The sequence below is a fragment of the Chaetura pelagica genome, unplaced genomic scaffold (assembly GCF_000747805.2).
Source record: "Chaetura pelagica isolate M959 unplaced genomic scaffold, ChaPel_1.0 scaffold71, whole genome shotgun sequence".
In the NCBI taxonomy this organism is placed as follows: Eukaryota; Metazoa; Chordata; class Aves; order Apodiformes; family Apodidae; genus Chaetura; species Chaetura pelagica.
The window spans coordinates 842,047-855,688 of NW_009952435.1; the positions used below are offsets into that span (position 1 = coordinate 842,047).

At 37.8% G+C, this 13,642-nt stretch overlaps 1 protein-coding gene across 1 annotated transcript in view; it reads left to right on the top strand.

The window, feature by feature from the left end:
- Positions 1-9,532, top strand: part of NSUN2 (NOP2/Sun RNA methyltransferase family, member 2) — a 20,371-nt gene extending 10,839 nt beyond the window's left edge. The window contains exons 10-18 of the mRNA XM_010008362.1: positions 1,809-1,939; positions 2,543-2,639; positions 3,724-3,899; positions 4,428-4,520; positions 4,910-5,045; positions 6,224-6,304; positions 7,261-7,399; positions 8,260-8,299; positions 8,971-9,532. Coding sequence (XP_010006664.1) covers positions 1,809-1,939; positions 2,543-2,639; positions 3,724-3,899; positions 4,428-4,520; positions 4,910-5,045; positions 6,224-6,304; positions 7,261-7,399; positions 8,260-8,299; positions 8,971-9,370 — 1,293 coding nt within the window. The 3' untranslated portion in view covers positions 9,371-9,532. The remainder of the gene's footprint in view (positions 1-1,808; positions 1,940-2,542; positions 2,640-3,723; positions 3,900-4,427; positions 4,521-4,909; positions 5,046-6,223; positions 6,305-7,260; positions 7,400-8,259; positions 8,300-8,970) is intronic.
- The last annotated feature ends 4,110 nt before the right edge of the window (positions 9,533-13,642 follow it).

Here is a 13,642-nt window from a genome sequence, read left to right on the forward strand (position 1 = left end):
CTGCTGAAACATCTCTTCAGTGGGACCTCTGTGACTTAGTGATCACACTGAATATTCCTAAGCATCAGCTGACTAAATATCTGGAAACAGCAAAAAAACCCCCCACCAAACCAACAGGGTATTTTTCAGGGGGCACTTAGGTGCATGGATATAGCATTCAGTCCTCTCTTCTTAAGCCAGACAATGAGTGAACTCCAGTGGATTATTTCAGAGTCATGAAGGAAGAGACATTTTAACTCCAGATCTGGTAATCTGCTCCTGCAACACTTTTTAGTCTTTGCTGTACCCTAACAAGAAGCTAGTGAAATGTGCATAGACAACAGTTAAGCATGGTCTTTGATGCTTCGTCATCCTACCAGTTACATTGTGTGGTTAGGTTGGTAAAACAAAGATGAACAGAGCAGGGTTGTGAGGCAGTTATTCTCCTATATCGAAAATAGTTCCAGACTTGTTTTTCTTCCAGTTGTTTATCAGTCCCATTGTTTGTTTCAAACTGAACTTGTGACTTCCAAAGAATAGCAGTTCAGAATCATAGTCTGTCTCATCTCCCATCTAGCAGTAGAGTATTTTGACTTGAAGTACTAATTCTGGAAATACAGTAATTTCTATTTCAGGAACATGCAAAGATACAGTATTTTAGGTGTGATCTGATCAGGGATGGAATAATGCCAGACTCCATGATGCTGAAATCTTGCGTTTTAACTTTCTTAGTGAAATCATAATCTAGATAAAACTTACATTTCACTTTCCAGTACAACACTTAATTAAACCTTCCCAAGTCAATCACAGCAAGATGTATGAAAACACTTCATTGTACTTAGCGGTCCTGAAGTCACCGTGACTTCTCTGTTTTGTTGCCTTAACAACAAAAACAGGGCTTCATTTCAGCCATTAATTATATGCGTTTGTCCCATGCATTCCTGAATGTCACCTCTCATGCAACACTAGCGTCCAGTACAAACCCAGCCATTTAGAGCTCTAAAGTAAAATTTTCCCTGATCTTTTTTTTTTGTTTTTACTTTGGTATTCTTGCTTAAAGAGCATTCAGAATACCTTGCTACGAGAGTTGTGGCTCTAACCTTCTGCTTTTGTCTTAAGAGTCCTTTAAAAGCTTTAACCCATAGACTGAGATCATGTTACATCCACACGGTATCTTAGAATGGATTTATAGATATGTTCTGAGTCCTGAATAAAGATCCAGACACTAAAATTCACGGGGATATGGTTCTTCAGTGACTTTCCTTGGAAACATCTTTGTGGCCTTGTGCATACCTGTGTCGTGGGGCTCCATGCTTACCAAGCTGTTGAGTCGCACTCTCGCATCTTTCTTGTGTAATGAAATTGGGATTCCTCCTTTCTAATCTCTATTATACTGCAGTAGCCCTTTTCCTTTCTATACTGCTTGTAGCAGAATGTCTCACAGCCAGTCCCATGGAGAAAAAGTAATAGTATATCCTGAGTCTGATGGCTTACTAATCTTCTTATGTATTCACCACTGACCTTCCTTTGGATTTTGGTGTCCTGTATGTTCTAGCAAACCACTGCAGTTGATTTTGCACCAGTCTTTACCTGACTGCACACTTTTTGAAGCATATGCGGTAGAACAAATAAGTACAGCTGGCAAGAATCTCCTGCTCTTAAGTGCACACACGCAATGCACAAAGAAACACTATGCTTTAAAGAACTTAATTTACTATACCAGAAAATAATATCTCTTTGTTTTGGTGTGTGAACCTTGATCTTCCAATAGTTTGATTAAAACTAGCTGATCTAGATTCTTTACAGTATTTATATTTACTCATTTAAAGGTAATGCTGAAAGATGGACAGTGGTTTGAAGAGTGGAAAGATGTGCCTTCAAATAGACAAACACAAATACGTCCCACTATGTTTCCAGTAAAAGATGAAGAGAAGCTGAAGGCAATGCATCTAGAACGTTGGTAAGTTTTCCCAGAGTGGATTTTGTGAGGTTTTGATGGTTACCTTTTAAGTTGGTGGGCAAATCTTTGTTAGGAGGTCAGATTAGGAATGTGTTGCAATGTAGATCTATGCTTGTATAGATCTGAGTGTATTTTGCTTGCTGCATATGTAAAGGCAATATGCAATATTTACATTGCAGTGAACCGAGAGAAATTGCTGGAAGTTGCTTCCAAGGAATAAGTGCTCACACAAACAGGTCAAATTCTTTGCCTCCAATAGACATAAATAACCAACATTACTGAAAAGCATGTAAAGCTTTAACAGTGTGACTGATTTTCTGTAAAATACTTTCAGTAGCTATAATAAAAAAAGTGTTTAGAAGTGAGTTATTAGATCTCATATTTGAATGGTGACATGAATGCATTGCACTGATACAAGTTATTTTGCCAGAATGCTCTAATATAGGTGCTGTTTCTAGCTTGATAAATTAAATCTGCACAATCGCACTAAGAATACTTAGTTTACCCTGAAAGTGAATATAAATGTGACATGTCTAATACTTTGTGAGAGCCTGAATGTTGCTGATGAATACACTGCAACGTTTTACATTTTTTTCTTCCTAGTCTTAGGATATTGCCACATCACCAGAACACAGGAGGTTTCTTTGTGGCTGTGTTAATAAAAAAATCTCCAATGCCATGGAATAAGCGCCAGCCTAAGGTAACTGCTTTTAAACGAGAGAAAATAATAAATTTTAATAACATTTCTGGATTTTTTTTTTGAAACTTTATATAATAGAAAACATACTGTAACTGTTTTGTATCTGTCCGTCAGTTACAGTTGTGTCAACTAAAAATAAACTAAATCCCTTATGAACTTAAAAAAGTTAAAATCTCCTTTTCAAAGAGAAGAGAAAAAGGTGGGAAGATTTTGAAATCATAGTAAAACAGGAAGATTAAACTTGGACCTAAAACGAAGGCTTTGAAAGAATTACCGAAGTAGATTAGGTTGGGTAGCCAAAGCTGTCACTTCCTTCAGCTGTGTGTGTTCCCTCTGCTGAAGTTTTTTTCTGCTGTGTTGTAAGCTCATTCTGATTTTCAGTTTAACTTGCTCTATGGCTGGTTGCTCAGGAGTGATTCACAGCAGATTAGTCTAGCAGAGCAGCAGCAGAGGGAATGGATGTAAAACTGTTAGGAGTAACAGCAGCTTCAGCCATCTGACTTTAATCCATTTGTTGTCAATTGTCTAAAATCCTGTCAACAGGATTTGAAGTTGACATTTATTTTATTTCTTAGATTGTTCACATCTTTGAGAGAAACTTCATGTGTGAATCCCTTTTAGCTGTTTCTATTTATTTTGTTTGCTTCATTAGAACACTGCATGAATAAAATGTAAAATGTGGCAGTAAGGAGAAAGCATTTATTCAGAAGCAAGCATCCAATCTGTTCATGGTGTTCTAAGTTTAATGCAGCAGCAGGATGCGTGTCCCTTTGAGTGCTAGGAGGAAAGCAACAGATCCTGACTTAAGATAGTCTTCTCTTTGAGTGCTTGAATGATTTTGTAAATTGTACATTAACAGCTTTCTTGGACAGCTGGTAAGAAATTGTCCAGATCAGTACTAGATGTAAATGCAACTTATAATGGTATCTTGACTTAGTAATCAGATTAACTCTCTGACTGGATCTGTTTAAGCTTACATAGAAATTAGTAAGAATTAAGCACATGCAAAGAGAGGACATAGGTTGCTTTTGTTACAAGTTAGATACTACTTTTGCTTTGTTGAAAATCCTATAATTTGAAATAGATTCATCAGAAATTACCACAACGAATGGAAGATACTGAAGTGACAGCAGCTAATGCAGATAATGGTTCTGAATGTATTACTGAGGAACCAACGCTTGCTGAAAATGAAGAGTCTAAGAAAATGCAAGAATTGCAGAATTCAGATACTGAACAAAGCAAAAAGGAAGGAGTGTGTGGGTAAGAGACCACATTTTGTATTTGTCCTGTGACAGTTTCATAATTGCTGATATTTCTATATTTCTGTTGCTATTGGAATCATTTAGAAGTCAATCAAAAAGAATTAATGGATTTGCTCAGTTGTCCTATGTTTACACATTTTCTGTCTTGTATTTCAGCAAGTTAAAAAAAATAACCACTTTCCTTCCTAGCATATGCAAAGTCTGTTAGTCCTTTCTTCTCTGTTAAGGGAAAAAACTACTTTCAGAAGTTAATCTCTGGAGGATTTTTAGTGTACTTACAGTTACTTCATCAGAAATCTCTGTTTACTTATTTTTGTCGTTTCTGCTTTTGAGCACTGCTTTCATTTTAAGAGGTTGAACTGTGGGTAGTGTTGTCTTAGTGAAGCACAGGAAAATGTCAGTATTCTGTTTGGTATTACTGTTTTTACCATAAGGCAAATGTTGACTAAATGAACTAAATATATATACTGATTTTAAACCAAGTACTTTTACTAAAATTGACAATGTATTGGTATTTTATTTTTAGACCACCACCATCTAAAAAAATGAAGTTGTTTGGTTTTAAAGAAGACCCTTTTGTGTTTCTACCTGAAGATGATCCATTGTTCCTTCCTATTCAGTAAGAAAAAAAAAAATGTTTCTGTTCTGGCTGTAAGATTCCTAGTAGTTTAGGAATATTAGGCATTCAGTTAGTCACAAAAGATGGGTCTAGTTGGTCACATATAAAACCTTTTCCCTAACCTTATACTAGGCACATATCCTCAACACTTAAATTGTTCTTAAATGAAGTAGCTAGCTGTAGTTTGCACTGGAAATTGCTGACTGTATCTTAGTGTCTACAACAGCTTGTCTTTTCTGATGTCACGCATCCTAGAAAGTCTGATCTTTGTGTTCTGGAGCCAAAGCAGTGAGTGTTTGCAGAGGTAGCTCAAGGAAATGGACTAACCCATGCATTTTGAGTATGTAATTTCATTGTTCAGTTAATAAAAACAAGTATTATGGCTGCAGGAAATTTTATGCTTTGGACCCATCATTTCCCAAGATGAATTTACTAACTCGAACTCAAGAAGGAAAGAAGAGACAGCTCTACATGGTTTCTAGGGAGCTAAGGAATGTGCTTCTGAACAACAGTGAGAAGATGAAGGTATGGTTCATCTCTTCAGGTTTTAATAATGGAGACCATAAACATCAATGGGTGCCTCCTTGAACTTTATTGCCAGGTTTATACAGAGGATTAGGGTTTTCACAGACCTTTGTTTCTGAGAGGTAAATAACAGTTCCCAAGATCAGGATCCGTATGTTTTTTGGCTGATGGAAGGAAACTTAGAAGTAGAGGAAGGGAATATATGACTGCTGACATTGTTCTGTGGTCTTCAGGTGCCTTGACAAGTTTACATTGACACTTGTATTTATCAGTCCCTTAATTATAAAAGTATTAAGAGCTTTGAAAGCCTATCAAATATAATGGATAACTTCAGCTGAATTATTAGCTGGCTGTGTTACATGAAGACATTGTTTCAAATAATTTCAACAAGTGGACATTTTGAACATATTTGAATGAAAAGCTGAATGATAGTGAGAAAAGTGGCTTTTTGTGAATTAGAGGAGGAAGTAATTTTTTTTTTTTATATGAGTCCACACAGAAAATGCCTTGCAAATGTTAAAGATTTGTCTTAAGTAATTGAATTATTCAAGTTGGAGTGAGGTAACCTAGTCCGACTTCTTCTAGCCCCAAGCAGAGCTGACTTCAAACCTAGATCACATACAGTTCAGGGCCTTATCCAGTCAAATCTTGAAAATTTCCAAGGATATTAATTACATCTTTGCAACAGATCTTTGAGATGGATAAATAATTACCCTTTTATCCCACATGCAGGAAATGCCTGTAGAATTGACAAAATTTTAAGAACCTGCTGCATTATATTAGGCAGTGAGACTTTGGGTACCACAAAGGATATAGTGTCCTAATATTAAGCACTTGTGCATTTTAAAAATTCTGTCCTTGATTGACTTTCCCAGAATCACCCAGAAAATTCCTGCTCAAGCTAAAACTAAAATTAGGTTTTAAAAGTTCATTGCCCTTGTTTTAAGACTTCCACTTCCCCATAATGTTTGGTTTTCAAAATGGAAAGGAGTAAAAGGTGTTGATGTTGAGAGAGAGCTAGGTTCTGATAGTGGCAATTCCTTTTTCCCTTTGAATTAATTTTTACATTAATTTAATTCCTTGTCCAGTTCAAATGAGGAAACATTATGGTAGAAATTCAGAGGGGTAATTTAGTATTTATACTCCTTCATGATGCTTATTTGCTTTGCTGTTTGCAGGTTATTAATACAGGGATAAAAGTCTGGTCTCGCAGCAGCGATGGTGAACAGTTTGGATGTGCATTCAGATTAGCACAAGAGGTAACTACATAACATTGTGTTGTCAAAGAGATACTTTGGTTTCCTCTAGAATGTGTAGCACAGCTGGCATTAACTTAGTCAGATTAATGACAGCCTGTATTTTCAGTATGGTTTGAAATGCAAAAATTGTTTTCTGATGTCAGCTAAATGTCACGAGCTGATGCCAGGGGGTACCAGCTGTCAGGTGCTTCCGTGACTTCCCCCCAGTCTGGAGGGGCTGCTGGATCAGACCCAGGGTCACACTCGGCGCTGCCTCTCCCAGAGGAGCGGCCGCTGCGGGACCGTGTTTGGGAGGGGCAGTCAGAAGGCACCCCCAGCGCGCCCGCAAACTGCTGCTTAGACCGATGTTTAGTTTACGAATTAACCGGTTTACTGAGGGTTAACACAAACTGTGGGATGAGGTTTAGGGAAAATGTAGGGATGACATATGGCTACCAGGGGTATATCAGGGGAGTAACGTGTCCTTTAGAAACACAGAAAGTGCTGTGCTCTTAAAGGCGTTCTCTCCGAGAGAGGGTTGTGGATCAAAGGAGTTGAGCCCGGCAGGACAGTTAAGAGTGTGTGTGTGTGTGTGTGTGTGTGTGTGTGTGTGTGTGTGTGTGTGTGTGTGTGTGTGTGTGTGTGTGTGTGTGTGTGTGTGTTTAGCGATTGGCACCCAGGAGCCCCAAGTTAGGGCGGTAACTAGCAGGGCAATGGTAACTTGTTACCCATCCTTCCTGCCTTGTACCACATGTCTTGTTTGCTTTCGTTTGCCCTTGAGCAGCAGGTCTGGGTTTGGTCCCTTAGCTGGGAGTAATCAGCAGAAAACCTTTGCTGGATTAAAAGGCATTTTGTTTAGACTTATGTGGGGAAGAAGAAAAAACATTTCCCACACTAAAGCACATACTGCTTTTAACATTTTTCCTTCATAAAGTTGAGGTTATGTTTTGAAATAATAATATTTATTTATTAAACAGGGAATTTATACTCTGTACCCATTCATTCATGCAAGGATTATAAATGTCTGCATAGAAGATGTTAAAATTCTGCTAACCCAGGAAAATCCATTCTTAAGTAAATTTAGCAGTGAAACACAGAAGAAAGTCAAAGATATGGGTAAGCCTTCTAATTTGTGCTGTGACAAAATTATTATAATGCAGTACGTGGAAGACTATAAAAATTCTGTCTTATAGACTGTGTTTGCTAAAAATTCTGAGTAATCTTAAATTTGAGTTATCTTAAATATACTTGTTAATTAAGGAAGCATTACTGAAACTTAGTGTGCTACTAGAATCTTTAGTCCTTCCTGATGACACCTTTTAAAATGTATGAACTCCAGAACAGTTGCCAAACTTGTGACTGCTGTGAGGCAGCATTTAAAACATCTCATGAACAAAGACTTCTATATACCTTACTGATCTTTACACGTGATAGTGCTTGAGATGAAAGTGTTTGTCATCTGTAATTGTTTGTCATTATTTTATATATCAAATATAGTTATTTAAATTCCATTTTCTGAATTATGGGAAGCCATGTCTAGTCCTATTAATTTTTTATTTCCTTTATGCTGAATGCTTGAAGAAGAGAAAACTGCTTTTCAGACTTCTGTGAATGTTATTTTATTTCCAAGTCATTACTGGTCTTCATACTTAGTGTTCGATAAGACAAAATGGGAAGAACAATTTTTCTGAAGTTTGGGCTGCCATACTTTCAATGTTCATTTTACTTTAGTAAAAGTTCCTTGCTAGATTCACAGTTGCTTTTGTAACTATATAAATATTTTAGTCTTTAAAAAAAAAAAAAAAGGAATAAAAACTGTCTGTAGTTTGCTGATGTAGATAACTGCTAACCAGCTGATGCTGTGTGGCTGTCTAAAAACTTATATTCTTGAAGATTTTCAAACTACAATAATTTTAACAGTGTACCTAGTAACACATCTGTTTTGGTTTTGTTCCCCTTTCCCCCCTTCCCTGTAGCAATGGGAAGTATAGTTCTGAAGTACAACCCAGACCCTGAGTAAGTAGTTATGTTACTTTCCATTTTACAGTTTAAAACCTTGCACAAGAAATTATTGTCACTCAGGAAAAGCAGAAGTGGATGCAAAGAGATGCAGTGAGGTCAACAGCAAAGCTGGACAGGATTCAAATAATGTAACAGGGAAAGAAGCTGTCTTGCCTGGGTATTCTTAAAACAGTTGTAGGATTCAGCTTTATAAATGAGAGCTGGAAGTTCTGCCAGAGGTCCACAGTATCACTGCATGTGATTGATTGGTTGGTTGGTTTGTTTCCCTGTGAAGTGCAGCATTTGGAATAGAAAACAAACAGAAAAATTTTTCATTGTTCATTTTTGTTGACAAAGTAATATCCGAAGCTTTTGAGAACTTCTCAAATGTAAACTTTTATCTTGCTGTTGCTTATATTAGTTTTGAAGCCAGAACCAGAAAATTGTTTTTGCATGTTACAGGAATTCTAATAGCATTGAGCTTTTTTTTTTCTTGTTTGCTTATAGACAAGCAGGCACCTGTTCAGCTACTGAAGTTAAGACCAATGTACTTGCATCTTCTATGAAAGTTAAAAAATGCATTGACTATTAAAAATAGTGCACTTATGTATCGTGATATGGCTATAAAATTAATTTATGCAGATTCATCTTCCAATAGTTGACCAAATGTAACTTCTTGTTTGTAGAAAACCTGATGAACTTCAGTGTCCTATAGTGCTTTGTGGATGGCAAGGAAAGACATCACTCCGTGCCTTTGTGCCCAAGAATGAGAGACTTCATTACCTGAGGATGATGGGCGTTGAAGTGTTCAAAGCAAAGAGGAAAGAAGAGGAATCAGAAAGTAAAACAGAGGAAGAAGTTCAACATAGGCTAGAACACACAGAGGAAAGAATGGATGTAGAAAAACATGATTTAGTCACAAAAATGGAAGCAGAAATAGATGAAAAATCTTACCACAGTCCTATGGAAAGCAGTGCTATGGAAGTAGAAAACAAAATGGAGGATTTAGATCAATCTAGTAAAAATGTCAACAGTTATGTAAGCCAGGAAAGCAAAGACACGGATACGAGTAAGGTGAAAGATTAAGTTTCTTTCTCTGTTACTTGGCAGCTTCCATGAGGCTCACATCCAGACTTTTGCTTTTAGCATGGAAGTATATTTTAAAATTTCAGTTGGAATGGGATGTTCCTCTTTTTAAAATTTCACCTATTTTATTTTTTAAATGAAAACTATAAAGAATTTTCTCTTCAAGTGTGTTGTCTTCTTACCATTTTAAGTTCCATATTACTGGTGGGTTTGTGTGTCTGTTGCTGGCAATGGACCATGCACCACTAAAATCTAGAGCCTGTATTTGAAACAGAATAATGGTACGTACAGATGAGCTGCCCGTGTAACTGGTCAAGAATTCCTTCAGAATCAAAAAATGGGGTTTCATTAAAAGTACTGAAGTTCTAGAAAAACACTTATGATTTCTTAACTGGCTGTTACCCAACCTGATTACTAAAACAGGTTCTTTACTGGATACAGGAATCAGTGTGAGCATGCACACATGCCTGTGTAGGATGTCTAACTAACAACCTAGTTAACATATTCCAAATAAAAATGTATACAGCATCCTGGGGCGGGGAGGAAAAGCAGACTGCATTTTGCTAAAGACTGATGTCTGAGATTCTTCTTCGGACTGGTGAACTGCTCGAAAGGCAGCTTGATCTGTAGGTATGCTGAGCATGCCTTAAACTCCTATCTTGAAGTGTGCCTGTTTTAAGAGTCTGTGACTGTCATGTCTGCTGTGGTCATCTTTCTCTGCTATTTCTTCAAGTGGGAGTTTCTAATTTTTGCAAGATACCTGTTTATAGCTGAAATAATTGTTGATTTTTTTTAAAAGTGTGGTGGTATATATATTGTTGCATAGTAAATGTTTTTAAAAGGCTGTTTAGGTTCAAGAGGGTAATTTACTTAATCTGACTAAAAAAACAGTTGGCTACCTCAGAAACTTATGATATAAATTCCATCCTTTGTGGCTTAGTTTCAACAGTACTCTTTGTCCTTATGTCAAGTTGACCTGAAAGTGTCTAGTGGTAGAAGTTACTGTCCTTCACTTGGACCACAATGATACAAAGCATTGTATTGCTTGTCAAACTAAATTGTATCATGTGTTTTTTTTCTGATGAAGTCCTAATGTGGCTTGGATCCATTTGCTGTACCTTGCTACAACAGACTTTCCAATGCCTGCCCTTGAACTACTTCATCTAATGGAGTATTCCTGAGGGAGAGATGTAAGAGTGAAATAATGCCATGTCCTCTGGTAAGATATTAGTCTCACGCAGTGAAGAACCATTGACAGGACTCATTTTCCTCTTGAGAGTCCATGAAATAGGTTAATAAAAAAAATCAGTTCTTGCCCTTGTGTTTTCCCAAGGTTTGAGTTTGTTCTTTGAACTGGGAGCTGCAATTGGACAAGTTCTTTTTTGGCAACTCTGTATATTGAAGAGTGGCATAGCAGAATTTTATTTTGAATGGAGGTGTATGTAAAGTGTAATTTATATATGTTAAAGTAAATAAGGAAACAAATTATAGCAACTGGAAATTTCAAGCATGAAGCTGAACATTGATTTTCATATATTTGCATTTATTCTGACATATTGGGCATTCAAAATTGAAGAAGGGTGGAAGATAAATGTCATTTCTAAGTCCTCGTCACCATCCCAGTCTGCAGTACTCAGTCCAGATGATGACTCATTTTAATCCACCTAATATTTTTATGATCTAATGATCTCCATAAATTATCAGTATGTCAAGTGTTAAAACTTGTGTGTAGAAACCATACTTTGTTTTGAATTAGGCCTGCTGTTACTGGATCTACTAATCTCCCTGAGCAGCAGTTCAAGCTTTGTTTCAGTCAGTGACTGCTAGGGATACAATTTTATGACAAGCTGATAAGAATACTTGTTGATACAGACAATCCAGACAATTAAATCAGCAAAAGCTAACTGAATGGAAAATGAACAGTCCTGATTATTTTTTTTTTACTTAGCTTACCACTGGCAGACTAAAATGAGAGTAGAAAGCTTTTATCTGCGTGCTAAATAAAATTGGGTTCTTGGATCATAAACGGACTGAAATTTGGTATAATGTAGGTTTATAATAGAATGTAATGCACATCTGTATAATTTTAAATCCTTTGAGTAGTCCCATTTTTCCTGCATTAGCTGTGCAGTTTTGCTTACTTAGCTCTTAGCTTTTTGGATGTTTTTGGGTGGTTTTTTTTCCTGTCAATGCAAATGGGAGATTTCAGCCAATAAACTGGAGGACTAATTTTCTTGTAGTGATCAGCAGTTTTACTCCATATATCAGAAAACCCCAAGAGACTGCAGTTGTGTTTTGTTTTTCCTTGAATGCTGCAAGTTTGCTTACACAGTTGCTCTGTCCCAGTTAATTCTTCTTTGACTGCCAGAAAGGAAGATGCCTAAATCTCTAGGTAGTGGCAGAAAATGCTGTCCTACCTTCCCAGGCTGGATGCACAATGAAACAAGGTGTGTTTTGATTGTCTCTGCTGAGCTCTGCGCTACTGCGGCTCTGATAATCAGCTGGCTGAACGTCTGCTGGGGTGGTTTTGAACATGGGTTGCTGCAAATAATGTAAAAGGAAAATGAGAGAGAAATGACATGCAGTCGTGTTCAGTTTGAAAATGTACAAGCTTTTAAAATCACTAGGTTTGAAATGCACAAATTAAGTCCCTGATAAAGATTGTGAGTTTGCTCCAGTTAATGTGTTTTTAGAAACAAAGAGCTGTAGATGTGTGCACTGATGAGTTTTTATATCTGATAGAGGGGAAACAACAAAACAATTTCCTGCATCTAAATAGTCTGATTACATTCAGCTTAGAGATGCTCTCAGGAGAAGGTGCTGGACCCATGAGAATATAATCTGTTACCTGAAAAACCTAGGAAGAGAAGGAGAGAAAACAACACATGGGATATTCCTGTAGCTTTTTCTTCAGTGTTTACCTAAGATAGCTTTGGAAGTTTGTTAAGATTTTTTGATAATTCAGTTTGCTGCAAACTGTACCATTATCTAGTGCTACCAGGCATTTTCTTAAATGTCTGAATCCTAATAAAAGTTGATGGGACTTCTCAAAGTACACACAGACAGCTGGAAAAACTCCTGCCTATAAACTTAAGATGTATCCTTGGCAGTTAAAGAAAGCACTTCAGCTCCTAACAACCAGGCTGCAGCAAAGGGAAATTCGTGCATTCCTTTCTTCCAGTGGGAAAACTCCATCCCAAAAGAGAAGTGGCGGTGTGCTCGTGCCAGAGCTCAGCTGGGCATGCCATCTTTCCCTGCTGCCTCTCCAGGACAAATCTTGTAAACAACCCCCGGAGACGCGGTGCGGAGACAACAGCGGTTCTGTTATTGCCAACAATCGTCCTGATGAAGTCGGCTGGCGCGCTTGTAGCATTGCATGGTTTTGCCACCCTGCTTTGCAGCTGGCCTTGGCGATGGTCGTCAGTGCGTGTCCCGGGGAACCTGCAGCCCACACAGGGGTGCAAGGCTCCTCCCTGCCTGTTTCAGAGAGGACCAGGGCAGCCTGGAGCTGTGCCTAACCCCAGGCTGCAGTGTTGCATGCAGGGTGTCTGCAGTGCAGTCACTCCAGGTGGATTTACTACTTCTGGTATGGCTGCTTGTGCTATGAGTTGAAGTTTCTTCTGTACTTGGTATTCCTTCCTATTCAGTTAAATTTAAGCAGGCTGCTGGCTACATACTTATCTGCCTGTAATCCTGCTTTTTTCTTTATAGGAGTTAGTCACGTGTGGCTTTGGCAGGATGGGTAACTCCAGGCACTCTGTCACCAAACCATCCCACAGGAACATGTCCCTACATTCCTGCCTCACGTGTGTACCTCTGTGTTTCTGATACTTTGCATTTTCTACTCCTGTTTTCCATTTGTCATCCCTTGAAATTACTGACTCCTTCCCAGTTTTATTTTTGTGTAGCTCAAGGGCTTTCAGTTGTGTTAGCAATGGACTTTTGCCTGTTCCTATAGGGAAAACCAATATGAACAGTAGCCACAACAATTCTTACCATTTTTATACGAAGGTGCTTGCCCAGAATATTCTCCAGACTCCAGGGTTTTCTTAGGCCAGAGATTACATCTTTGGGTTTCATGATGCTTTGTGTATTTCTCCTCCATTAATTTGCCAGTTGCTCTCTGAGACTATGTGAACTTTTAGCACCCATCTTGTGGCAGGAAACCCCAGGTTCCTCCCTGTTGTGAGAAGTATTGCCTCCTTTTGGTTATTTTGGCTCTTAATAGTTTTGTTCAATGACCCCCACTTGTTGAATGTGAAGAGACAATGT